The 27,758-nt window shown below is 46.6% G+C and overlaps 1 protein-coding gene across 2 annotated transcripts in view; it reads left to right on the top strand.

Moving 5' to 3' along the window:
• ABCC1 (ATP binding cassette subfamily C member 1 (ABCC1 blood group)) overlaps positions 1-27,758 on the top strand; it is a 145,878-nt gene that overhangs the window by 39,645 nt on the left and 78,475 nt on the right. For both annotated transcript variants that reach the window (XM_069734092.1, XM_069734091.1), the window contains exons 2-13: positions 5-181; positions 4,496-4,621; positions 4,710-4,847; positions 6,064-6,189; positions 13,738-13,799; positions 14,857-14,988; positions 15,284-15,508; positions 16,542-16,719; positions 18,466-18,627; positions 19,078-19,170; positions 19,395-19,598; positions 27,407-27,553. In XM_069734092.1, coding sequence (XP_069590193.1) covers positions 5-181; positions 4,496-4,621; positions 4,710-4,847; positions 6,064-6,189; positions 13,738-13,799; positions 14,857-14,988; positions 15,284-15,508; positions 16,542-16,719; positions 18,466-18,627; positions 19,078-19,170; positions 19,395-19,598; positions 27,407-27,553 — 1,770 coding nt within the window. The remainder of the gene's footprint in view (positions 1-4; positions 182-4,495; positions 4,622-4,709; positions 4,848-6,063; positions 6,190-13,737; positions 13,800-14,856; positions 14,989-15,283; positions 15,509-16,541; positions 16,720-18,465; positions 18,628-19,077; positions 19,171-19,394; positions 19,599-27,406; positions 27,554-27,758) is intronic.

Genomic DNA, 27,758 nt, shown 5'->3' with positions numbered 1-27,758 from the left:
ATAGGATGCAAACGTTACCTGGTATACAGAAAACCCCGACTTCACCAAGTGCTTCCAGAATACGGTCCTGGTGTGGATTCCATGCATCTACCTCTGGCTCTGCTTCCCTTTCTACTTTTTATACCTCCATCGCCATGACCAGGGCTACATCCGAATGTCACATCTCAGTAAGGCCAAAACTGTAAGTCCAGACTTGACTGCGTTAGAGGCTGCCTATGATTGAGTATAATGCAATACTCGATGTAAGACCTCCTAATTACGACCTTCATGGCACATGTTGGCATCCATATTATGACGGCAAGTCCTGGCCCGTCCGCCGGCTTTATGGCCCGAACGATCACTATAATAGGGGTCTACTGTCAGTAGTACTGTCTCATGTCGTCAGTTTGGGTTGGTAAACCCGCACCCCGGCCGTGATTTAATATGAATGCTAAACTGTGCATGCGTAACTGTACTCTGACCAGAAATGGAAATAGTGGTTGGCTCTTAGTGGTCTCTTGTCAGCTTATCTGTGAGCAGCCTGAATCTGGAAAAAAAGGGCTCCCGATCTGTATTTTACCCTGAGGTGCTGCAGGAATGCGGTGACTAGTCACACATGGTTGTCTCTGGCTTCTCCCTACCCACTTGGCTAGATTTAAAGGGAATCCGTCAGCAGAGTGTTTCTATGTAATCCGAGGACAGCATGAGTTAGGGGCTGAGACACTGATTTCAGCAATGTGTCACTTATTAGGCTGTGTGCTGTTGTTTCAATACAATCAGTGCCTTATCAAAAGGAAGTTATCATTACAGGACAACTGGCCTCATGCATCCTAGTCCATCCCCGCCACCAGCACTGATTAGCAGCTCACTGTCAATATACAATGTTCACAGAAAGCTGTGGTATGGGTGAGGACAGCTTCCTGAGCTCTGCTACTACGCTGGTTGTGTCACAACTGCTGCACACAGTAAACTAAGTGACACATCGCTGGAATCAGGGTCTCTTTCTCTACACTATACTGCTCTCAGATGACGTAGCAAAAACCTGCTGACAGATTCCTGTTAGTTCCTCTCCCCATGCATGCGTATAGGGAGAGGCCTGTCAGTGTAGCTGAGCGGGTGAGGACATGATGTAGTGGTTAAGACGATGCACAGAAGTGATTGCCAGCTCTGTGGTCAGAAGAGCATGGTGGACATCACTGCCATCAGATGGCAACAGATTGCTGAGGCTGGTCAACAGATGGATCCTGATCACTCACCTGTAATCTGACATTTCAAAGGGGTTGTCCACATTATTGCAAAATCTGCAGCAATGCGGCTAAAATAAGCCATAACACATACTCATCCATTTCCTGATCCTCCCCTGTGGCCTTCTCCCTTCGCTGCAGTGGTGAAGTCCCATATCCCCCTATGTGACCGCTGCAGCCAGTCGCTGGCTTCAGTGGTCTTGCACCACTTATTGTGGAGGCCAGGGATCGGCTGCAGCGGTTATGTAAACAGAAGAGCAGTGGGGAGGATCGGTCACATTGCACCAGAACGTACAGTATGAAAGGGGTGGGTTTCAATTTTATCATTAAAAAAAAAAAAAAAAAATCCCCCTCCAAAATTACTATTTTGTGGCACATTTCTGGACCGGAGACCCTCCAAGAATTTCTATGTGTGTGAATGACGTTCGCCCCACTTTTTATTGGATATTTGCTTTATGTTCTGTGGTGTATAATAGGATTACATCAGGGAGGCAAGGAGCCATGTAAGAATATTTGGCAGACGCTCTGGGTTCACAGGTTCTGGGCTCGTTCTTGTGTATTTGGTAATGTCTTCCATCCCCACGACTAGTGTTACGCGTACTTACAACATAGTTCTACAGATTAGCTTCAGTGGAACTTATGTCATTTATTTCTGTGTAGCTAGAGGATTCCCCAGAAATCTGTGGTTTTTTTTTTTTTTTAGTTTTTTTTTTTTTAACATAAACAGGACTGAAAATCACTTTAATGTGAAGCTTCACATTTCCTGAAATGAAAGGTTCTATAAAGCTCCACATTTTCCAGGAATTTTTAAATGCCTAGTGCCATCAAACTTCTGGAGAACTATTATTTGCTCATTGATTCTGCACTGGTTCATCTAATTACGGTAGATGAAACCTGCTGGTTTTTTTGTTTTTTTTTGTTTTATATCCCTTTAAGATTTTAATGCTGCGTATACCCTCCCAATCCTATCCTTGTGGGTTCACCGTTCTCCTTACTGATCCGTTCCCTCGTCTGGCGACCTGCCTGAGGATGTTGTGTAGACTATTGTCCCCTGCTCGGCTTTCTTCCAATTTATATACGAGTTATAAGTCTCGTTACCTATGTGAGAAGTCCGCAGAGCGCTTTCTCACCGCACACTCGTGGCCAAAAGTATTGAGACTGACACACATTTCTGCTTTCACAAAAGTTTGCTGCTTTAATGCTTTTAGTCTTTTTAGTCGGAAGTACATTCAGCATTCATGAAGCTGAATCCTCTTTAGGAGATGGTCCAGGCTCTTGCTGGACTTCATAGGGTGCCCAGTAGCCTTCTTCACTACAGTTGACCCTCTTTTGAAGGTCTTAGGCTGTGTGCACACGTTGCAGATTTTTCGCGGTTTTTTTTTTTCCACTATAAAAATGCATACATTATGCATTCTGCAATTTTTGTGCACATGATGCGTTTTTTTTCCGGACAAAAACGCAGCAAAACCGCAAGAAAAACGCATGCGGATTTCTTGCAGAAAATGTCCGCTTTTGCTCAGGAAATTTCTGCAAGAAATCCTGAACGTGTGCACATAGCCTTAGTGACCGGATAAATGATTGATTTTTAGGGGCAGTGTTTCAAGTAGCAATGTCCTTGCCTGTAAAGCCCTTTTGATGCAATGCAATGATTGCCCTTTTTTTAGTTTACAGTGTTTAACAGAAAACACTTGTTTCCAGCACCAACCCTTTTTGTTAAAGCAACCAGTATTCTCTTACAATTCAATAATCATGTGAGTGAGATCAGCTGCCTTGTCCTCATTAACACTTACGCCTGAACTAACGAGAAGATCACTGAAATAATGCAACGCAGGTCATTTTGTTGTAAGGCTGAAATACTGTTAAAATGTTTGTTTCCTATTCTTCTGATTGTTACGAAGAATAATCTAGAATAAGTGCAAATTGCCATTATAAAAATTGACACAAATTTTGATTTTCACCAAGTTTGCTGCTTCAATCTCCACTTCTGGCCATGACTATACATTCGCATGGGTCACACGTGATCCATGAGCATCTGCGCTTCAGAGAGCTTATGTACTAGACGTCACTTATAACAATCCGTTCATTGGGGGATAATTGTGAGCATGTTTCCAGAAGGAGAGGCCGAGAGTGACGTGACCAGGAAAGAAAATGGCAGATATGTCATTGATTTAAAATTGAGCAAGTAGTCAAGACTATCACTGGGAAGCCATCGAACCAGAAGGGAATGCTGGAAAATGTCTGTCCTGAAGTCATGTAGGGTTGTGAGTAACATAATGTATTCTACTATATGCCAAACTCTGCCCAAAATAGTCCTGCACCATATCAAAATGTTACAGCTCTGGTGACCATGGCCTTAAGGAAGCCGCCCTCCTCCTCCTCCCATCAATGTTTTTATCCTCTTTAATATTTATATTATATAGCACTGTGTACTTACAATTGTTCTTTTTTTCCCTTTTTTCTACTAAGTTATTTTTTTAATTTCCGTTGGGTGTATGACCTCACGAGATTAAAAACTGACTAGCTGAATTCTCCTAAGCCCTATGTAGAAACGGCCTCTTTTCCAACATGAGTCATCATTAGAACTACAATTCTAATCATTTAGGATGCCCTGGAGCCTGCCTACCAGGGACTTTGTATTGATATAGAATCAGAGGCGTAGCTAGAGCTTTTGCCGCCCGGGGCTGTTGCCGAGTTTGGCGCCCAACCCCCGCGGCTCAATACACACAAAGGTTACCAAAAATGGTTTTCCTGTTTTGTAGAACTTATACTGGGCCTAATGGTGTCACCCCCACATGCCACACCTGTGACTTAATACCACCACACCATGACCAGGCCACATAGTGATCGAATAATACTACATACAAGGGACAAATACCACCGCACCATTTCCAGACCACATATTACCACCACATAGTGACTGAATACTACAATACTGATCAGTAATAAAAAAAAAAAAAAAACCACAATACTATCACCATAAGTGCCAGTATTCACAGGAGATCTGTACTTAGTATGCAGTGTCTGTGTAGAGGTAATACAGAGATCATATACAGTGTATAGTGTCAGTGTCCTACGCCACTGTATAGAATTGTAGTTCTAGTGATGACTCATGCAGGGAAAAGGGACTTCCTGTTTCTACATAGAAGAAGGATTCAGTTAGTTTTTAATCACGTGATGTTATAGACCTAATGGAAAAAAAAATAACTTGGTAGAAGGGAAAAAAGTGATTAGCTGGAGTAAGTTCCGTTACATTTGCCTTTTCCTCTTTGCAGGCTCTAGGGTTCTTGCTATGGCTGGTCTGCTGGGCAGATCTCTTCTACTCCTTCTGGGAAAGGAGTCAAAGTATTTCCCGAGCTCCAGTGTACGTTGTAAGCCCCACCGTGCTGGGTATTACTATGGTAAGGAAACCGCAGAGAAGGCTCAGCAGGGTGCATTGTTGGGTTGCATCAGAACTTTATGACTTATTATATTTTTTGTGCTTTTCAGCTGCTAGCCACTTTTTTAATTCAGTACGAGCGAATAAAAGGAGTGCAGTCTTCAGGGGTCTTGTTACACTTCTGGATTATAGCTCTGCTTTGTGCCATCATAATATTCAGGTCCAAAGTTCTCCATGCCTTAAAACCGGTATGTATCTGTGTCTATAGCACAAAACAAGGGTGTATGTATAATAATAAAAATAATAATAAAAATAATAATAATAGTAAATTTAAAATATTATTATTATGTATATACCGTACTTCTGATGACATTTTCTGTAAGTGGAAATTATCCTTTGGGCTGCATGATAAAAAAAAAAATAGATATATAATAAATATATTTTATTTATTTATTTTTTTTTTAAATTATAATCAGAAGTATATGCATAGATATGAAAATGTTAAAAGAGGAAAAAATCCTTGCAATCTTCACGCTGTCCACCAGACTTCCGCTTCCTGTTCTTCATATGGACTTGAGCAGCAAAAGATTGACTCAGATCCTATTTGTACAGAAGTATAAACTGGGCATGCTCTAATCTAGGGAAAAGTCATTGTGCACCTGTGACCTGACCTGTGACCATCACATGCTGTGAGTGGTGGATCCTAAATTATGTACTGTATACATAACAAATCCTGTCATTGTAATCCTGTCTGTGATTATAATGAGCACTGAAAAAAAAGGTTTCTGTGCAGAAAAGGAAGTGTGAGGCGACTTTATGGCCTAGTGAGGATCGACAGTAATTGCAGCAGTAACCTACGTAATAGTTTACTATAGATTACCAGTAATATATAAGATCACTCCATAGTCACCTGTATAAATCCTCTTTCCCTGCCGACTTGCTTTTACATGGTCACTAAACTCCTTAGTGACTGCCAATATTCTATTATTCACCTGAAGGGCGTACATTGTCCACTGTAATACTGAATTTCTGCTTTAAGCAGTGGGAGTATTCTTTATAATATCATGCGATACAACATGTAATCTGTCAGACATTGTGCACGCTGTCAGGATTCTCTGGGAGCGGCCGGTCATGTGAGCACAAGTATGTGATTTGCACATCCCGACTAGTCGTGTCCGGCCTTCCTCTTATTTTGAGTGAGGCTTTGCACCTCTAGTTGGCATGTGAGCACATAACTGCGGTCACGCTCCCGTCGCCGGAGAATCCTGACTGCGCGCAGTGTGCTCACAAGTTCTTTCCTCTCCGTAGCCATAGATCACATTGAAAATAATAATGTTAGCAATAAGTCAACACTTTTTTTAGTCCAGCTGTCCTGTAATAAGGGTGTGTTACACATTACACCATGTGCGTGGGATGCAGCACTGCTCGGCCCTCAGATGTCGCCCTTTTTGTGCCCCTCGGCAGGGTGCCATTATAGATGTGTTCCGGGACGTCACATTCTACACGTACTTTCTGTTGGTGTTGGTGGAGCTGGTTTTGGCCGCCTTCCCTGATCAGCCTCCTCTCTTCTGCGAAAGAGTCAATGATCCGGTAAGTGACCCTTTTTCTAGTCTTATGACCCGGTGGGACACAAATCCAGGACAACCATTTCTATATTTTATCAGAAATGTTTTATCTACGTTTTTCTCATGACTGCTGGATATTTTTCTTTTTCGTATCTTCACGTAGTATTGTATGTCGGTCATAAAAGGATAGGTAGATACCATCGGAAATAGAGTATGTCTGCTCTGGCTCCGAGTGGGTGGTCCTCAGTAGAGAATCCCCTTTGTCATGCACATATGCCCCAATAGGGCATAGAAAGAAAAGACTTGTGCTTGTTACAGTGCCACCAAATGTGTGACGCAACATCCGAGGCCACTTGCTCCACAATCTTCTTCATACACACGTTTGAGCACAGAAGCCATGAAGAATGTCTGCCATTAGGCTTAAAGAGACTGTCCACTACCGGACAACCCCAGCTTCCTCCATTCAGGAACCCAATTAAAACTAAAACCAGAGGGTGATGTGACACTGACTGAGTGCCGCCTGCACGTCGCCCTCCAGGAACAACAATAATGGCGCCACTTCAGCTGGCAAGTATGTCCGGTTTTTATTTTGTATGGGCCTCCAAGTAGATTAAGCGGGGGTTTTCCAGTAGTGGACAAACCCCATTAATAATCTTTTTCTTTCATATAAATAGTTTGCGTTACTTATTCCCAAATCTACCAAACGTTGCTAATGGAATGAATAAGAGGTGAGCCAGGAATGTGTGTGGGTGGAAGGACAGACTTGTCGAAATCTCACATTTAGCGATTCGAAACTTTACCAGTAACTTCACCTTCTTCTCACTATTGTAGTTTTGGAGAATAAAGCTGATTACAGAATAAAGTGGATACAGTTTTTTCCCATCTAATTTCTCATGTTTTCTAGAGCTCTGCGTGTAGGAACCTACAGAGCCACAAGAAAAACCAAAAACGTTAAAAAAGCAAAAAAAAAAACAACTGTCAAACAAGTGCACAACTCTAACATAGGTATTGGTATAGTAGTGGATGCCGTGATAATCATTGTGCTTTTGGTAAACCTGAAGGCCCACGATCATCTGATCTGTATGAGGTTTCCCAGCGCTGTGCTGACAGATCATATTGGGGAGACTGGGATTGGGCATAATGATTTTTTTATTGGTCTGTCTTTTTATTCTCTGGCAGTAGCTTACTCCACTCTCCCTATTGTAGACATATGCACGCTCTGCCATCCCGAGCATGCATGTACATGGGAGAGGGGGGATAAGGAGGAATAGCTGCCTGATAACTGTGGACAGAATGCAAGTTGGGCTCTGTAACGCTATAGCATGCAAACATGACATTGGAATTGCATTACTGCTCTAGAAAATAGGAAAAAGTGAAGATACCTAGCGCATAAATTAACCAATTCATGAGTACCTAGCAGTCATAATACGGTGATCCTCTTAAGCTTTATCATGACTGATGCACATAAATTGGCCAATTCATGTAAGCCCATCAGTCATGACAAGGCGTAAGAGGATCACCTTGTTGTGGCTGCTGGGCCCACATGAATTGGCTAGTATCTTCTTTTTTTTTTTTTTTTCCTATTTTCTAGAGCGCTTTCATATATTTTCTGTTTACATGCTATGTTACAGACTACAACTTTATTTGTTAGTTATATATGGAGATGGCTACTCTTAGTATGCACCTGTACCCGCCTGTTCTCTGTTAGCAAGTAACGGTCAGTCTCTGGTGCTTTTATACATGGTCAGGGGTTTTCGGGCACCTTTATGTGAAGTAGATAGAAATGGCATGGAATAGGGTGCTGGCCTACTAATGCCATGAGGTCATACAATGGCATACATACCTGGTAGGGAGGTCGATACGGTCTGAAAACCTGTTAACACCATAAATATTAATCTCCCTGCAGCATCATTAAATTGATACTCTACAAACGTCTGGCAGCGCCCCATAGTCCGCCGTTTCTGCATGCTCATGTGATGGCCACGTGCTCCGCATGTTACAGTACACTGATCACCGCTGTGTCTAAAACGATTAAGTTCATATTCAACAACTGCATTCGGTGATCTTGAAAATCAAGGGAAATTGATACAGAAAACGTATTGGGCAGATGTAGACCTTATTCTTATACAAGGAATAGTCAACCTGCATTATCCCCTTTGTACAAATATTCTGGTAATCGCCAGTAATTCCATTTTTTTTTCTCTTGGAAAGACTTGGAACTAATTTATAATTTTCAATAAGTTTTTTTTATTTTGAAAAGAAAAAAAAAAGTTTTAAAAGTTGCACATTTGTTTAAAAAATTTAGCAAATTAAAAACTTCCAGAAACATTACTCCAGGCAGGGACTGGAGTGAGATGTGCTAAAAAAAAAAAATGATATTTGGTAAAATTTGCATTTCATGAATGTCTAAATTTCTAAATAATAACTTCTAAAACATGAGGATGAGCAATGTTGTCAAGCAAAAAAATAAAAAAATTACCTAAACGAGGGTGTGTGCACACATTCAGTACTTGCAGCAGAAAAATCTGCTGCAAATGATGTGTTGGCAGGAAAAACGCTGCGTAAAATACTCGCATTTTGGATTTTTTTTTTTTTCTATTCGTTTTTTTTTTTACCATTTATTAAAATGGCTGAAAAACGCTGAATGAATTTGTAAGCTGTTTGAAATGTGCAAGGAAAAAGTAAGCAACATGTGCATGAGTCTTCATTAAAACATATTCACGTTGCTGGGACAGTAAAATGCATCTTTTTTTCACACCAAAACGTGATGTGTGAACATTAGCCTAAGAGACAACTTTAAAAATGGCGCAGATCTTAAACAAAATAAATAAATGGAATCTGTCAGTAAGTTCTAGCTATGTATCCTAACAGCACCATGATGTTGGGGTGGAGACACTGATTCCAGCAATATTTCAATTACTACACTGTGTAATCCATAAATCAGTGTTTTATCAGCAGGAGACTATCACTACAGGACTAGGTGTCTCGTGCCTCCTAGTCAACTGCTCTGTCTAACCCCACCCACACCACGGATTATCAGGTGTTGATGTACAATGTACATAGAAAGCTGCCAATCGGTGGTGTTGGGGTTATGCAGGGCTCAGAGCACTGCTAGGCCTGACTGATTGTATAAAAATAACTGCGTACAGACCAGTAGGTGATATGCCGCTGGAATCAGGGTCTCTGCCCCTACATAATGCTGCTCTCAGATTACATAGCAAAAACTACTTTCATAGATTTGCCTTTTAAGGTGCAGACTAAAGTGATGCAAAAGAAGCAAATTACTCCAGAAAACTGGACAATCGGCAACAATTTAATTGGGGACCATGGTGTTATGTTGGGCCTTTGCAGGCGGAGTGATTCCTTACACGCTGCTCCCAGGACTGTGTGTATTGTGGGATAAGTGGTGTTTATATCTGAACTCCGTCATACCCTTTCTTTCATTCTATTTCCCTGCCTCCGGTGAGTAGAATGTCCATGTGTGTAATGTATAGTTTTCTAGTTTCCGGTATAGAGGTGCGATTCCTTCTTCGTAGTTTGCCCTCCAGCATGAGTGTGACGTGTGGCAGGCCTCTCGGTCATGTCCCCCTCCCACGGTAACTCTGCCTCCTTAGGGTGGACCCCCTCCCACGGTAACTCTGCCTCCTTAGGGTGGACCCCCTCCCACGATAACGCTGCCTCCTTAGGGTGGACCCCCTCCCACTGTAACTCTACCTCCTTAGAGTGGACCCCCTCCCACTGTAACTCTACCTCCTTAGGGTGGACCCCCTCCCGCAGAAGTCATCTTACACATTCCTTCTTCCGCCTGATGCGAGTGCTGCATATTGAATGGTGTCAGCCTGTAACATGATGCAGAGGGGGATAATTACTGGAAACCTAGTAGATTGTTTTCTACAAAATCAGTTTGTCTGGCATAAATTTCTTCCAAGCACCCTCAAAAGAAAGGTGAGCGTAGGTTTGTTAGGGATGATCCATAAATCCAGCGTTTACAGGGCTGTTACCATATTTTTTTTTTCCCTTTTACAAACCACTCATCTAATGTAAGAAAAAGATATCTTTGCTAATTGCTACTTATTAAATTCTGCCCGACTCTACCATCAACTCTATTTACAAGCTCCTTTCTACTGAGCTTGTAAGCGCTGCACTGAGGCTGGCGGGGATTCCTGGGGCAGGCATTTAATCTTTAAAGGGCTTTACTGAATGATGTATACGAACAGTCACCATAAAATACTATAGTCACATCGTATCTTAGAGTTTTGTATTGTGGTGTTCCTCATGGAAGTGTATGAGTGACATGATATTTGGGTGTTACACTTCAATACAGGGGAAAAAATAAACTAAAACCTAAGCTGTTGCAGATGTTAAAGGGGTGTTCTTAAGTTTGGATGTAATCCCTAATCCTTGGGATAGGGGATAACTCCCTGATTGCTGGGGGTCCAGCCGCTAAGGCCTCATCTATTTTTTTTTTTTTGAGAAGCAGTTCTCTGAATAGCCTGGTGTAAATAGTGTTGGTCGATCATGCGCCCTGCTACTCCACCCTTTCTAATCGGACCACCGTGTCTGAGCGCAGCATTTGGCTGGTCTTAGGCAGTCCCATTAGAATGAATGGAGCGGCAGGTGCATGATCAACCACCGCTCAATTCACACAGACTCCTGCTTCTTGTGCGGTGGGTGACCCCTAGCATTTCAGAAGTTATCTTCTAGCCCCCAGATAGGAGGTAACTTCCAAACTTGAGAATACCTCTTTAAGCCTTATGTTTCACTAGTGTGTTATGGAAATGGCCTTGTAGTCCATAGCGGGAAGTCAGATTTCATTTCAATATTTTTTTTTTATTTTTTTTTCTTCCAGTGTATATGAGAAAAATAAAGCTGTGCTCTGATTACTCCCCACCTCCACCCCTGGGAAATTGGGCCACTTATTCTCTGAAATAGTTTTGCTGCGCGCAGTCCATAATCTTGGTGCAATGTGTCACTTTAATGCCCATTATAATAGGCTTGAAATGAACAAACTCGCGATCAAGTGCCAGTAACTACAGAACAGCATGTTAAGGTCACACCCGGGGAATGATCGGAACGAGGAGCCAAAATCCTGATGGTTTGGCAGATGTAAAGGGGTGGCCACATGAACTTGACTTTATCGGATGTATTGGGGACCTGATTTTTGGCAGTAGTTTATTAGTATTCCAGGTTCTCCTCCTCCTCTTGTTAGTGCTGCCTTCCTCACAGACTGCAGCTCTCCTGTCCATACAATGGCTGCTCCTCAGACTGCAGCTCTCCTGTCCATACAATGGCTGCTCCTCACAGACTGCAGCTCTCCTGTCCATACAATGGCTGCTCCTCACAGACTGCAGCTCTCCTGTCCATACAATGGCTGCTCCTCACAGACTGCAGCTCTCCTGTCCATACAATGGCTGCTCCTCACAGACTGCAGCTCTCCTGTCCATACAATGGCTGCTCCTCACAGACTGCAGCTCTCCTGTCCATACAATGGCTGCTCCTCACAGACTGCAGCTCTCCTGTCCATACAATGGCTGCTCCTCACAGACTGCAGCTCCCCTGTCCAGACAGTGGCTGCTCCTCACAGACTGCAGCTCTCCTGTCCATACAGTGGCTGCTCCTCAGACTGCAGCTCTCCTGTCCATACAATGGCTGCTCCTCACAGACTGCAGCTCTCCTGTCCATACAATGGCTGGTCCTCACAGACTGCAGCTCTCCTGTCCAGACAGTGGCTGCTCCTCACAGACTGCAGCTCTCCTGTCCATACAGTGGCTGCTCCTCAGACTGCAGCTCTCCTGTCCATACAATGGCTGCTCCTCAGACTGCAGCTCTCCTGTTCATACAATGGCTGCTCCTCACAGACTGCAGCTCTCCTGTCCAGACAGTGGCTGCTCCTCACAGACTGCAGCTCTCCTGTCCATACAATGGCTGCTCCTCACAGACTGCAGCTCTCCTGTCCATACAATGGCTGCTCCTCACAGACTGCAGCTCTCCTGTCCATACAATGGCTGCTCCTCACAGACTGCACCTCTCCTGTCCATACAATGACTGCTCCTCACAGACTGCAGCTCCCCTGTCCATACAATGGCTGCTCCTCACAGACTGCAGCTCTCCTGTCCATACAATGGCTGCTCCTCACAGACTGCAGTTCTCCTGTCCATACAATGGCTGCTCCTCACAGACTGCAGCTCTCCTGTCCATACAGTGGCTGCTCCTCACAGACTGCAGCTCTCCTGTCCATACAATGGCTGCTCCTCACAGACTGCAGCTCTCCTGTTCATACAATGGCTGCTCCTCACAGACTGCAGCTCTCCTGTCCATACAATGGCTGCTCCTCACAGACTGCAGCTCCCCTGTCCATACAGTGGCTGCTCCTCACAGACTGCAGCTCTCCTGTCCATACAGTGGCTGCTCCTCACAGACTGCAGCTCCCCTGTCCATACAGTGGCTGCTCCTCACAGACTGCAGCTCTCCTGTCCATACAGTGGCTGCTCCACAGACTGCAGCTCTCCTGTCCATACAATGGCTGCTCCTCAGACTGCAGCTCTCCTGTCCATACAATGGCTGCTCCACAGACTGCAGCTCCCCTGTCCATACAGTGGCTGCTCCTCACAGACTGCAGCACTCCTGTCCATACAGTGGCTGCTCCTCACAGACTGCAGCTCTCCTGTCGATACAATGGCTGCTCCTCACAGACTGCAGCTCTCCTGTCGATACAGTACAGTGGCTGCTCCTCACAGACTGCAGCTCCCCTGTCCATACAATGGCTGCTCCTCAGACTGCAGCTCTCCTCTCCATACAATGGCTGCTCCTCACAGACTGCAGTTCTCCTGTCCATACAGTGGCTGCTCCTCACAGACTGCAGCTCTCCTGTCCATACAGTGGCTGCTCCTCACAGACTGCAGCTCTCCTGTCCATACAGTGGCTGGTCCTCACAGACTGCAGCTCTCCTGTCCATACAATGGCTGCTCCTCACAGACTGCAGCTCTCCTGTCCATACAGTGGCTGCTCCTCACAGACTGCAGCTCTCCTGTCCATACAGTGGCTGCTCCTCACAGACTGCAGCTCTCCTGTCCATACAATGGCTTCTGGTGCAGGAACATGACCTGTCCATCAGCAGGATTGTAAAGGATTCCCAACAACTTTTTTGTTTCTACAGCAAGACCGCAGCAGCCACATCTACTACATGCCAAAGGTTGGCCTAAAGACGGTCATACACACTAGATGACTGCTGGCTGGACGATCACTTGGCCTACAGCAATCTCAGCCGACTCTTATACACAGGAGCGCTCGGCCGACTGGCACAGTGTCCGGTATCTTATCTCTGCATGAACAATGCGATCTGCAGTCCGAAATCAGACATGTACTATTGTCATTACACCCGACGATCAGTCAACTGATTCCCCCATACACATTAGTGTATGATCGGCCATGACAGGGACAATGTTGCAACCTACAGCACTAGGAAACAGCTAGACAAGCCTCATAGGTTCTGTTACTTTGAAGTTGTTTTGCCTAAAATGAGACTTTTTAATGGTTTTTTTTTATATTTATTTTTTTTGTTTTCCTTCCTTAGAATCCATGTCCAGAATCAAGTGCTTCTTTCCTTTCTCAAATTACTTTCTGGTGGATAAGTAGGTAAGGAACTCTGAAATGTACAAGTAAGGAAGGAAAAGCTGCGATCATAAATTAAAGTCCTGTCCGTCTGGTGTAGAAGTTTGGCTGAGTTGGTGCTGACTCCTGCCAAGCAGCGCTGGGGACAATTTCTACTCACACAAGGCAGTGACCCAGACCCTAACTACGGGACTCATCTCATTCTGGACCCAACTGCTTATTTCTTTAGGTTGAGTTCACATGTAGCAGCCACGGTGCTTGCGACGTGATTTTTACCGTGAATCAGCACTTTTTGTTTAATAAACTTATGCTTAAAGTGAATCGATCAGCCATCTAATCTGAAAGCAGCGTAGCATAGGGAAAGTGTGCCTGATTCTAGTGTTGTCACTTAATAGGCTGTGTGTTGTAGTTTCAATACAATCAGTGTTTTATCAGCAGGAGTTTATCACTGCTTTGACTAGGTCTCATGTGCACCACAGTCCAGTTAATTTGTATAACTCCGCCCACACCCCTGATTGGCAGCTTTCTGTGTACACTGAATTGTCAGCAATCAGGGGTGTGGGCGGGGTTGTACACAGCCCCAGCATTCTGAGCACTGCTGCATCTACAATAGATAAAACGGGGATTAGATCAAAACTTCACCAAGTAGTCCAGTAAGTGACACATCCCTGAAATCAAGCTCTCTTGCCCTACATTATGCTGCTCTCAGATTATGTAACAAAACTTGCAGATCCCTTTAATAAGCATGCAGCGGTTCTACCCTCAGATTTGCCTTAAAATGGAAACTTCACTTCAATGTTTTATGCTTGCATACAAGAGATGGATTGGCGGTCAGGAACGTGCCCATATCTTCCCCCAGTCCACCTACAGGCCCCATCCAGCTAGGTTCATTTCCTCCAGGATGCGCTCTTTATACATAGAGCGTATCCTGGAGGAAATGTGCTTTCCCTGCAGTCACCGTCTCGTAGTATCAGGGACATGTGTCAGTAATCGGTTGTACTTAGACTCGTGCTAATAGGAAGCCATTCTTGTTTATTTGCAGGTTCTATTTTTGTTTGTAATATTTTTCTATTCTCTTTAGTATGATGATCCAGGGATACAAGCGCCCTCTGGAAACCAAGGATTTATGGTCTTTAAACAAAGAGGACACCTCGACAGAAGTGGTGCCTGTCTTGGCCAGAAATTGGGAAAAAGAATACCTGAAAGCTAAAAAGTGTGTACTTTTCAATGCGAATGTGATCAGTATGAAAGTAATGGTGTTGTAGTTGTCCACCGATCCCTGCGGCTGATCATGTCACCTGGCCAAATGACCGCTGCAGCCAGTCACAGCTAGGACGTGCACAGGATTCACTTTCTTCGTTTGGGAAACTCCTCTATGGAGGAGAGTGGGTTGCTGCCCCTATAGAATTTACCGGCGGGCGAGGTGGGAGTCTTGTATATATTGGATTTTTTTTTTTTTTTTTCTTTGCTGCCATTACTTAATCTTACTCTCAACCTCTCTATTACAGACCGCCACTGAAAATGATGTATTCTCCTAAGAAAGCAACCAAACAGCCTGAGCCAGGAGAGGAGACTGAGGAGGCCGAGGCGCTGATCGTGAAGGCACCTACAAAAGATGTGAAATCGTCGCTGTTCAAAGCTTTATATAAAACCTTTGGCCCTTACTTTTTCATGAGCTTCTTCTTCAAATTCGTTCATGATGTTTTGATGTTTACCGGTCCAGGATTATTAAAGTAAGGATCTGACCCGCACCTGCTGACCGTTTCTTCATTGCAAATAATGCCATTACCCTGCTGACTGACCGACCAATCATGGAAAGTTGGTCATCCGTTATGATCTCAAGTGATATGGCCGTTAAAGGGAATCTGTCACCAGGTTTTTGCTATGTAATCTTTAGAGCAGCATTAGGAAGGAGCAGAGACCCTGATTCCAGTGTTGCAGCCTAATATGGGATGCATGTTGTTTAATAAAATCCTTATCAGCAAGAGATTATCACTCCAGGACTAGGTGTCACATGCCTCCTAGTCTACTGCTCAGTGTAACCCCGCCCCCATACGGATTAGCAGTTGTCTGCCAATCAGTGATGTGGGCGGGGTTATACACCGCTCAGCAGGTCTATACACTGCTAGATCTGCATCAGGCTCTCTGTCCCTACATCATTCTGCTCTTAGGCTGCATAGCAAAAACCTGCTGACCAGATTCCCTTTAACTTGGCCAACATAGTCCCCAATTTGTGGAAGAGACCTGCCTCATCTCTTGATGGGTGGGAGCAGAGACTGACACCCCCACCGATCGCTGAAATGGAGCGCTCTAATTTCCCAGCATTCACGTGGCTAGTCATCTGGCAGCCTACATTCACCGCTAGGGGAGCATCCAGAGCTGTTGTTGTCTGTAACACGTTGAATCTTTGCTTTAGGGTCTCGATAGTTGCGGCATAAAACGTGATATGACGTTAATGTGTGAATATGACCATATACATTGCCTTCAGTAACAATGTAAGCACCTACTAGTGGCGGCTGCACATAGCAAAATACAGGACTATGCTGGGAAATGAAGGCTTCGGATCAGTAAAATGGGGCATTGACCGCTATTACAACCCACCATTCCTTCTCCCCCACCCGGTGTGGTATAGCCCTGAGATTTTAAGACCTCTTAAAATGTTTAGTACTGTTTTAGATGCAGATGATAGAATTTTTCTTGTTGTTCTTAGAATGATTTTCATTTCTTACTCGTGTTTTCTAATCATCTTTGTTTTTATTTTTTTAGGTTACTTATTCAGTTTGTGGGTGATAAAGATGCCCCGACCTGGCGGGGATACCTGTACACGGCGCTGCTGTTCATCTGCACTTGTGTCCAGACCCTCATCTTGCACAAATATTTCCACATCTGCTTTGTTACTGGAATGAGACTGAAATCGGCCATAATTGGTGTTGTCTACCGCAAAGTACGTTTTCATGGTTCCTAATAAGCGTCACAACTTCTCAACCCCCCCCATCCCCCTCCCAGGGCTTTTTGTGCACTAGGATCGGGCGTAATGTCCGACACTTAACTTTCACCTTTCTTGTTTCTATTCCGCTATAGATTTAGGAGCTTTCCCAAGGTGGCTTATATTTTCATCAGTGTCATATACTTAATCTGAGCAACAGGGCACTCCGTGGTGCCGCCTATCCAACTTGTTTAGGCTGGAATATTCCTTTAAAGGGAATCTCAGCAGGTTTTTGCTATGTAATTTGAAGATCTCATGATGTAGGGGTTAAAGGACAGATTTCAGCGATGCCTCTCTTATTGAGCTCCTTGGTTTTGTTTGCTTGCTATGATAAGTTGTAGCACCTGGAGGTTATCATTGCTGGGACAGCAGTGCCTGCATGCTAGTCAGACACGCCCCCTCCTGTGATGGGCAGCTCACTGTGTATGGACATTGCATATACAGTGTGGTGTGGGCGGGGTTAGCTTCCTCAGCTCTGATGTATTGCTAAATCTAAAAACTGATTGTTCCAGAATGGCTGTACCCTGTAATCTAAGTGATACATCGTTGGATTCAGCTCCTTTTTGCCTACATCAGGCTGCTCTCAGCTGATGTAGCAAAAACCTGCTGACAGATTCCCTTTAATTGATTTTCCAGTATGTGTACAGGTTTTCTTATCAGAGACAGCAATCTGTTTGAAAACAGCCGATTTTGGTGGGGATGCTAGGGCTTGTAGTGTTACTTGTTGGCCATTAAGATAAATGACTACTCGCCACAACCCCTCCTAAAGCCTTTACTCCTTCCTGCCATGTGCGCAGGTTGTTATGCCCATTCCCCGATCCATACAGCGCAGTGAGGTAAAGGGACAGGACTTGTGCTCATCCTGTGGAGGCAAGCTGTAGTGGTCGAAATTAGAGATGTTGAGTTTTGCTTTTTTTAACCCCCTTACATGCCACCAGCAATAGCAACCTCAGCATTTAAGGCCAGTCTCACACGTCCAGATAATTCCGGTACCGGAAAAATCGGTACCGGAATTATCCGTGTGCCCGTGCGTTTCTGTGGCACATCAGTGTGGGCAATCACTGCTGCAGAGAAGATATGAATGACTGCTTCAGAACCATGTGGGGGGGACAGCGCTTACTGTAGCGCTGTCTCCTGCACGGCACATGGACTGCACACGGACAACGTCCGTGTGCAGTACGTGTTTTACACGGACCCATTGACTTTAATGGGTCCGTGTAATCTGTGCGCTCCCACGAACACTGACATGTCTCCGTGTTTGGCACACGGAGACACGGTCCGCAAAAAATCAATGACATCTGCACAGATGCATTGATTTCAATGTGTCTACGTGTGTCAGTGGCTCCGGTACGTGAGGAAACTGTCACCTCACGTACCGGAGCCACTGACGTGTGAAACCAGCCTAAGGGGGTTATCAAAACAGGCGGCTTTTTTTTTTTTTTTTTGTGAGCCCTTATGGTGACTAACAATGATATCCACATATATATGTGCCATACCATGGATATAATGGTCTGATACTGACCCCAATCAGCACAACCTGCTGGGTCTGTGCACCCCCGGGGTCTCGAAAAAAAACCTTTTATTTACCTAAACATAAATATTAGCACGTTCTATTATACATTGCTATTATATCCTGTCGATTTCTGACTTTTTGGTTCTAACCTTTTGTTGGTGAATTGACGGACCCTTAACCTTCCCTTTTAGGCGCTTGTGATCAGTAATGCTGCACGTCGCACGTCGACCATCGGTGAAATTGTAAACTTGATGTCTGTAGATGCTCAGAGGTTCATGGATTTGGCCACCTATATAAACATGATTTGGTCGGCACCACTTCAGGTTATATTCGCTCTGTACTTACTGTGGCAGGTAAGTCACTTTTTCTTTTTTGTGTGTGTGTGTAAAGTTTGCTGTTTGCCTTCTCTACCTCTGTGTGCCAGTCTTATTGCTGGCTGTGGAATGAGTTAACTGAGAATCAGTCAGTGAGCCCGTTCAGACGATCTGACGGGTGAGTCTTTAGCTTTTTTTTTCTTGTCTTTTTCTGAGCTCTTCTCGGCTGATTTATGACCACAGAGTATAACAAAGCTGAATGTGCAGGGAAACAATGCCGGTTAGAGCCAAATAGTGTAACATTTTTAATGAAAGTCTAATAATAAAAATGGTTTTTATTTAGCCCCCAAATACATGCATTTAAAAAAAAAAAGAAAGAAAAAAAGACTTGATTTAACAAATCCACCAAATGGACCTCATTATGTAAAGACGCATGCAGTTAAGAATTAATTTTTAAAGTCTACTTTTGCAATTTTTTTTTTTTTTTAGATCCTCGGTCCTTCGGTGCTCGCTGGCGTTGCGGTCATGATTCTTCTAGTTCCTGTAAATGCTGTAATTGCAGTGAAGACAAAGAAGTATCAGGTAAGTGTCAGTTCACTAATTAGTCCGTTAATTATTCCTTTTAGACCACGTTCAGTATTTGGTCAGTATTTTACATCTGTTTTCCACCCATACTGACCATATACTGACCGTGTGAACGTGGCCTATCCAGCTTTGTGTCCACCACTTTTTCATTCCCTTTGCCTCCCTCTAGTGGCTGCGATGAGTATTACTGCTAGTCATTCCTTTGCATGTCGTGTCTCTAGGTCGTCCAGATGAAGTGCAAAGACAACAGAATCAAGTTGATGAATGAAATACTAAACGGCATCAAAGTACTAAAGCTGTACGCCTGGGAACTGGCCTTTAAGGAAAAGGTGCTGGGAATTAGGCAAGAGGAGCTGAAAGTGCTGAAGAAATCTGCCTACTTGTCTGCGGTGGGGACATTCACCTGGGTCTGTGCCCCCTTCCTGGTAAGTTTTTTTTAGATTTGTAGAATCTTAATGTTACTGCTTTTGTGTTTCACACTAAAACCTAAACTTGTAGAATATTTTTCCCACAGTTGATGGAAAATCTGTCGTGGGAAAACTAACCCCTTCCTGCCGAGGCCCATTTTCCCCTCCGTCCCGGCCACATTGTTCATGTCTGGTCTGACCAGTGTCCCTTTATGTGGTCGTAACTCTGAAATGCTTCTATGTATCCCAGTGATTCTGACTTTTTTTTTTTTTTCCTGTTTCTTCCCCGACACACTTCTGTTGTATATTTTAGGTTGATAAGACTTGCTGAAAATGTAGAATTTTTTTTCTTATTTGCTCCGTTAGAACAGTCCTAGTACACAATGGTTAAACATAGAACCTTTAGCATACGTCGTCTGAATTTTGGTATCACTTTAATTATTATTTTTTTTTTTTTTAAATCTTTGAAAAATTACCACTCAACTTTAGGCTTTAATTTTCAAAATCAACAAAAAATCGGACATCACTTCTATGTGTGAATGAGCCCTGAGTGTGACAGGCAGATGTCCAGTGTCCTGTGCATTCAGCAGCAAAAGGATTGTGCAGTAGGAAATGGTCCGGGACAAGCGGAATAGGAGGACGGTACTGCACATGGCCGACCACCATAGGAAGACACGATGGTCGTACCTAGAGGAAGCCTATGCAGAGTTAGGCCACCCGAATATTTTCAGATGGGAGCTTTTTCAGAAATGAATTATATTTGAAGAATTGAGCATAATGCAAAAAAAAACAGTGAGAATACCCCTTTTTACATAAAACTTTATATAGAAGGTTTAGGGAACACAAAAAATGAAAAAGCGCCTATAGGCCAAGATCACACGAGCCTATATATACCAAAAAAATTCAGTTCTCATGCAGGAATTCTGTAATGCTGTAAATAAGCCCTCGATGTAACCTGAAAGATGAGAAAGAGGTTACATTATACTCACCCATGGGCGTTCCCGGTGCAGTCTGATCTGATGGGCCTCGCGGTCCGGTCCGGGGCCTCCTATCTTACGATGACGTCCTCTTCTTGTCTTCACGCTGCAGCTCTGAGGGCATAGCAAAGTACTGCAGTGCGCAGGTGCCCGGAAAGGTCAGAGAGGCCCAGCACCTGCGCCCTGCAGTACTTTGCTCTGCCCTCAACAGGAGCCGGAGCCGCAGCGTGACTACAAGAAGAGGACGTCATCCTATGAAGATGGGAGGCCCGGACCGGACCGCAGCGGGAGCACCCCTGGGTGAGTATAATCTAATCTCTTTTCTCCTTCGCCTCATTGGGGGACACAGCCCGTGGGTGTTTGCTGCTGCCACTAGGAGACTGACACTAAGTGATACAAGGAAAGTTCTCTCCTCCCCTGCAGTATACACCCTCCTGCTGGCTCTCAGCTCCTCCCCTGCAGTATACACCCTCCTGCTGGCTCTCGGCTCCTCCCCTGCAGTATACACCCTCCTGCTGGCTCTCAGCTCCTCCCCTGCAGTATACACCCTCCTGCTGGCTCTCAGCTCCTCCCCTGCAGTATACAGCCTCCTGCTGGCTCTCGGCTCCTCCCCTGCAGTATACACCCTCCTGCTGGCTCTCGGCTCCTCCCCTGCAGTATACACCCTCCTGCTGGCTCTCGGCTCCTCCCCTGCAGTATACACCCTCCTGCTGGCTCTCGGCTCCTCCCCTGCAGTATACGCCTTCCTGCTGGCTCTCGGCTCCTCCCCTGCAGTATACGCCCTCCTGCTGGCTCTCGGCTCCTCCCCTGCAGTATACGCCCTCCTGCTGGCTCTCGGCTCCTCCCCTGCAGTATACTCCCTCCTGCTGGCTCTCGGCTCCTCCCCTGCAGTATACACCCTCCTGCTGGCTCTCGGCTCCTCCCCTGCAGTATACACCCTCCTGCTGGCTCTCGGCTCCTCCCCTGCAGTATACACCCTCCTGCTGGCTCTCGGCTCCTCCCCTGCAGTATACACCCTCCTGCTGGCTCTCGGCTCCTCCCCTGCAGTATACACCCTCCTGCTGGCTCTCGGCTCCTCCCCTGCAGTATACACCCGCCTGCTGGCTCTCGGCTCCTCTCCTGCAGCATACACCCTCCTGCTGGCTCCCAGCTCCTCCCCTGCAGTATACACCCTCCTGCTGGCTCTCGGCTCCTCCCCTGCAGTATACACCCTCCTGCTGGCTCTCGGCTCCTCCCCTGCAGTATACACCCTCCTGCTGGCTCTCAGCTAACCAGTTCTTGCTTAGTGTCTGTAGGAGGCACAGGGTCTGTTTCAGACCCCAACGTTTTTATTTTATTTTTACTTTTCTGTAAATTTTTATTTTTTAATTACCTGAGTGAAGAGGGCAACGGATCCTTTCAAGGTTCCGATCTCCCCCGAATCATCAACAGGCGAATATACCTTCCCGTACCCTCTCCTGCGACGTGGGAAGTCATACCTGAGCTCACTTCAGGGGCGACGGTTCCTTCGCGGTCCCGATCTCCCCACACCAGCAGCAGGCGACCACATGGAGTGTCGCCTCCACGTATCCTCTCCTGGAGCCAGGCCTAATGCCGGACAACTGGCCCTGTCCACCCGGGGACTGAACTCCATGGATGTACAGAGGCCCCTCTCTATGGCGTCCGAGCAGCCCCCACTGTCCCACCACTGTGAAAGCGGATGGCACAAGGAGGCGGACGGTTCCTCTCCACCTCCCTACCAAAGGAAGATGGATTGAGGTTTATCCCTGCACCGTCCACGCTGCAATACCTGACCTGCAGCAGAACAGTAGAGTGCGTGCGCTTCCTCGGTTCTGAAACCCAGTCATCCATGGCGGCTCCATGCCGGGAAGCGCACCGTCGGTGAGTGGATCCAGTCAGCGATGGCCTCAGCAGCGGGATAATCACATGCTGAAGGGCAGCCTCAGCTTACGTCTGGTCCGCCTCACTGAGGTAATGCTCCGGCCGGCTGCAAAAATGTAGCCCCCAGCTTCGGCCGATGTGTAGGCCGCATCCCGGAAGCCGCGCCCGCACTATGGCGTGCTAAAGCAGCTCTGCCCACCTTTTCTGGCACTTCTTCCCTGGCACGGGAGCTCACGCCGGCTGCAAAAATTTAGGCCCCGGCTTGGGCCTATTCATGGAAGTCACGAGGCTCCGCCCACATCATGTCTGTGTCTCCGCCCCCTGAATTGATGCCTCCCACTCTCTGCAAGACTTTACCACCTCTGCAACTCCGGTGGCCATCTTGGTCCACCCTGCCACACACACAGGGGCGATGGTTTTGTATTAAAGGGGCACAATGACTGCATCTGGGTAATGAAGTAACTGCACTCTTCCCCAGCATCTTCCCCCTGTATTTAACATGACCAGTATTCCCCGGTCTTAAAGGCACATGACCAGTATTCCCTGGTCTTAAGGGCACATGACCAGTATTCCCCGGTCTTAAAGGCACATGACCAGTATTCCCTGGTCTTAAGGGCACATGACCAGTATTCCCCGGTCTTAAGGGCACATGACCAGCAGTCCCTGGTCTTAAGGGCACGTGACCAGTCCGAAGCCGGTCACCCTAAATGAGCTCAGGAACCCCTCCTCGCCAATCGCAGCTTATCCCAGAGCACCTAGTTCCCTGAGTGGGTTTCGTCACTGCCGCAACCCAAGGATTCTCTGACAAGAGATTGAATCCCTCCGTGATCCCTCTGTGGCTCGGAGTGCTCGCAGAACCGATATACATGGTCCCTCTCCTTCATTTGAGCCATCAGCTAGCAGGGGCCACGAGTATTCTAGGTACACGCGCCTAGAAAATGGAAGTTTTTATTTCCTGATCCTTCACCAATGATTTGCTGAGAACAAATCTCTGAATATGGATCAGATATTGCCTTGGTTCTGGACTCACCAGAACTTCAGAAAAGGATGGATTCGCCTATTTATATCATTAACCAATCTCTGTAGATTGAAGAGGACTTTGGTTCTACTCTAGATAACGCAATGTCCCGAATGCCATTCACCCGGACAGGGAGCGTCCGGATAAGCGATCCACTGGACAGAGGCCCCTGCAAGCGCGGTATCCTTTTTCAGTCAATATGCAAACACACAGGGTGTTCTCTCCACGTATTCCCACCTAAGGGTCCCGACTCAAGTGAGTGGGAACTTCATCCGGAAGTCTTTCATCAGACCTGTCTTCTCTGGAGCACTCCAGATGTAGGTCGGATGGCATCCAGACTGAACGCCAATGTACTCTTAAGTTCATGGTTCGGCCTCCAGGTCCAAAAGCCATCGCAGTGCATGCTCTGGTTCTTCCATGGTACCAGTTTCCTTCACCCCTCTTCCACTACTTCCGAGATATTTTTTGAAGCAGGAAGGGCCCCAGTGATCCTGAGAGGTCCGCACTGACCATGTCAGGTTTTTTTTCTCGTTTGCTGAGCTAGTATTTTTCTGTCTTATTGCAACAAAACTGCAAATATGGACTTCCTCGCAGGGAGTCTTCACATGTGGGTCTTCCCTATCGCATACCCTTAGATCTTTGGGACCTTAATGATCCTGGGAGTCTCACAGTAGACTCTTTTTGATCTGGACAGACTTTACTATCAGGGAACATCGCCCTTTTTTCTCTGCGATCTCCTCATCCTGACGAGTCTTCAGAGCTGGCCGCTCTGTTCTTTCAGACCTTTTTCCCTTATTACCATCAAGTCAAGGTTGCCCTCAGGCGATCCCCGTCCCTTGTTACCAAGGTGGTATTGTATTCCCACAGTTATGAAGGCATCGTTCTTCCCTCATCTCTTTGGGCACCAGTCCACATAACTGAATGGGTTCCCCATATTCTGGACGTGGTGAGTGCTCTGAGAAGGTACATCTCGAGGACGGCGTCCTTCCGAAGGTTTGACACTTTATTTGGGCTACCTCACTGTAAGAGGACTGCTTCCTGACGATTACAGGAAGGGTTTAGCAGTTTCATCGGCCATGTTAGCTTGGTGGATTTGTTACACCATCCAGGAGTCCTTCCGTGTTAGATGTCAGCCTTTCTCCCTGTCGATCGAGGTTTCTTGGAATCTAGGCACCAGGTGTCGGCACAGCATGACTGCAAGCTTGCAGGTTCGTCCAGTCCGCATGCATTGTTGAAGCACTATAATTCCCAGACTTTCACAGATGTGAGTCTGGACAGGCGGACTCTGCAGGCCGCCTGTCCAGGCTTGTAAGTAGCGGTTACACAGGGCCTGATCTGATATTGTCCCAACTCAGGGACTGCTTTGGGACGTCCCACTGTCTGTCCCCCAATGAGGCGTAGGAGAAATAGGGATTTTTGTGTACTCACCGTAAAATCCTTTTCTCTGAGCTAATCCTTGGGGGACACAGCTCCCACCCTGTTTTTTAGCTTGTGCTTGTTTTTATAATTTGACATGCTATACGCTCATGTTATTGATCTCCTACTGCTTTTGCACCGAACTGGTTAGCTGAGAGCCAGCAGGAAGGTGTATACTGCAGGGGAGGAGCTGAGAGCCAGCAGGAGGGTGTATACTGCAGGGGAGGAGCTGAGAGCCAGCAGGAGGGTGTATACTGCAGGGGAGGAGCTGAGAGCCAGCAGGAGGGTGTATACTGCAGGGGAGGAGCTGAGAGCCAGCAGGAGGGTGTATACTGCAGGGGAGGAGCTGAGAGCCAGCAGGAGGGTGTATACTGCAGGGGAGGAGCTGAGAGCCAGCAGGAGGGTGTATACTGCAGGGGAGGAGCCGAGAGCCAGCAGGAGGGTGTATACTGCAGGGGAGGAGCCGGGAGCCAGCAGGAGGGTGTATACTGCAGGGGAGGAGCCGGGAGCCAGCAGGAGGGTGTATACTGCAGGGGAGGAGCCGGGAGCCAGCAGGAGGGTGTATACTGCAGGGGAGGAGCCGAGAGCCAGCAGGAGGGTGTATACTGCAGGGGAGGAGCCGAGAGCCAGCAGGAGGGTGTATACTGCAGGGGAGGAGCCGAGAGCCAGCAGGAGGGTGTATACTGCAGGGGAGGAGCCGAGAGCCAGCAGGAGGGTGTATACTGCAGGGGAGGAGCCGAGAGCCAGCAGGAGGGTGTATACTGCAGGGGAGGAGCCGGGAGCCAGCAGGAGGGTGTATACTGCAGGGGAGGAGCCGGGAGCCAGCAGGAGGGTGTATACTGCAGGGGAGGAGCCGAGAGCCAGCAGGAGGGTGTATACTGCAGGGGAGGAGCCGAGAGCCAGCAGGAGGGTGTATACTGCAGGGGAGGAGCCGAGAGCCAGCAGGAGGGTGTATACTGCAGGGGAGGAGCCGAGAGCCAGCAGGAGGGTGTATACTGCAGGGGAGGAGCCGAGAGCCAGCAGGAGGGTGTATACTGCAGGGGAGGAGCCGAGAGCCAGCAGGAGGGTGTATACTGCAGGGGAGGAGCCGAGAGCCAGCAGGAGGGTGTATACTGCAGGGGAGGAGCCGAGAGCCAGCAGGAGGGTGTATACTGCAGGGGAGGAGCCGAGAGCCAGCAGGAGGGTGTATACTGCAGGGGAGGAGCCGAGAGCCAGCAGGAGGGTGTATACTGCAGGGGAGGAGCCGAGAGCCAGCAGGAGGGTGTATACTGCAGGGGAGGAGCCGAGAGCCAGCAGGAGGGTGTATACTGCAGGGGAGGAGCCGAGAGCCAGCAGGAGGGTGTATACTGCAGGGGAGGAGCCGAGAGCCAGCAGGAGGGTGTATACTGCAGGGGAGGAGAGAACTTTCTTTGTATCACTTGTCGGCCTCCTAGTGACAGCAGCAAACACCCATGGTCTGTGTCCCCCAATGATTGGCTTGGAGAAAAATCCCTATTTTTCTCATCTTTCATGATACATCAGGGGCTTATCTGTAGCATTATAGAATGCTGTAGATAAGCCCCTGATGCCGGTGGCCTTAGTTTATAGGCCAATTTTGGGGTGACAATTCCCTTTAGTAATGGTAATGCATCTGCAAAAATTGGATGTTTTAGACGGTCGATCCAAAATTATTTTTTTTTAATAGGTGCTTCTCATCCGATATATTCAAGAGCATGGTGCAGGCTGCGTTTTTCTTTTTCACGTGTGAATAAAAAAAACAAATTTTATTTTTTCACAAACAGCACTCCGACCGAAAATAGGGTTGTGTGAACGTAGCCTTATTATGAGGCATTCCAAAAAATAAAATTATTATCCGGCCATGGACGTCATGAAAGAGGTAGAAGTGGAGTGTATTTTTACAAAAACCAGACCGTCCCAGCGCACAGCCCTGATCTAAACACATAGGATGCAGACGCACACAGCGGCCCGCGCCATAAATCTTTCCTGATCACTTCCCCAATGGAGATTTCCTCTTTGCACCCAATATTCCCCCTCCGCAGACTTTCTCTTTTTATGGTAGGGTCGATATTAGAGGTGGCGATGAACTGTCAGCTCCTTTTTGTCTTCCCTACTTTTTTTCCCCCCCCTCCCTGAATCCCGAAATAACAGCTGCTGTTCTGGTGCAGCCGATGGATTATGCCCACGTTAGGATAAAATATGTCTTGTTCCATTCATGGGTGTTTAGAAGTGGAACATCGTAAATGGAAAGTGCTCTTGGGCCGGGTTCATGTTTACTTTAGTGCGGGATGAGTGAAGACAGGCTGCAGGGAGCGGGGGCCGGGACGTCCAAATGTGCACCCACACCAGGGCCAGTGTGGACAGGACTATGTGTGAGAAGGAGGTGAATGGGCCGCTACCCTCCGTCTCCTACTGGTCGGGGCTGATTGCCTTTGATGACCCTCCTCCATGATGTTTTCCACACGGTGTCTTCCATATATCTCCTGTATATTGCAGGATGTAGCCTCTCTAGTAAAGTCATTTTTCTCTTCCTTTAGGTTGCTCTGTCGACATTCGCCGTCTATGTGCTCAGTGATGAAAACAATGTTCTGGATGCAGAAAAGGCGTTTGTGTCCTTGGCTTTATTTAATATCCTGCGATTCCCATTAAACATGCTGCCCATGGTGATCAGCAGCATGGTGCAGGTAAGGGAGAAATTCGGCTGACCCAAATGTCTGCGCTGGAAAGCTCCTGGCGCTATGGAGCAGATAGAGGCCAAAATGGTGGCAGAAGAGAATCTGCGGTAGGCGCTATGAAACAAAAATATCTAGACACCGGCTGCCGACATTACTGACTGTAGGTATGTGCCTACTGGCAGACACAGAAAAGGAAGAATAAGCACAATATATG

The sequence above is a fragment of the Ranitomeya imitator genome, chromosome 7 (genome assembly GCF_032444005.1).
Source record: "Ranitomeya imitator isolate aRanImi1 chromosome 7, aRanImi1.pri, whole genome shotgun sequence".
Lineage (NCBI taxonomy): Eukaryota > Metazoa > Chordata > Amphibia > Anura > Dendrobatidae > Ranitomeya > Ranitomeya imitator.
The sequence above is the reverse complement of the archived record's forward strand: the minus strand, read 5'-3'. Positions and strand labels throughout refer to the sequence as shown.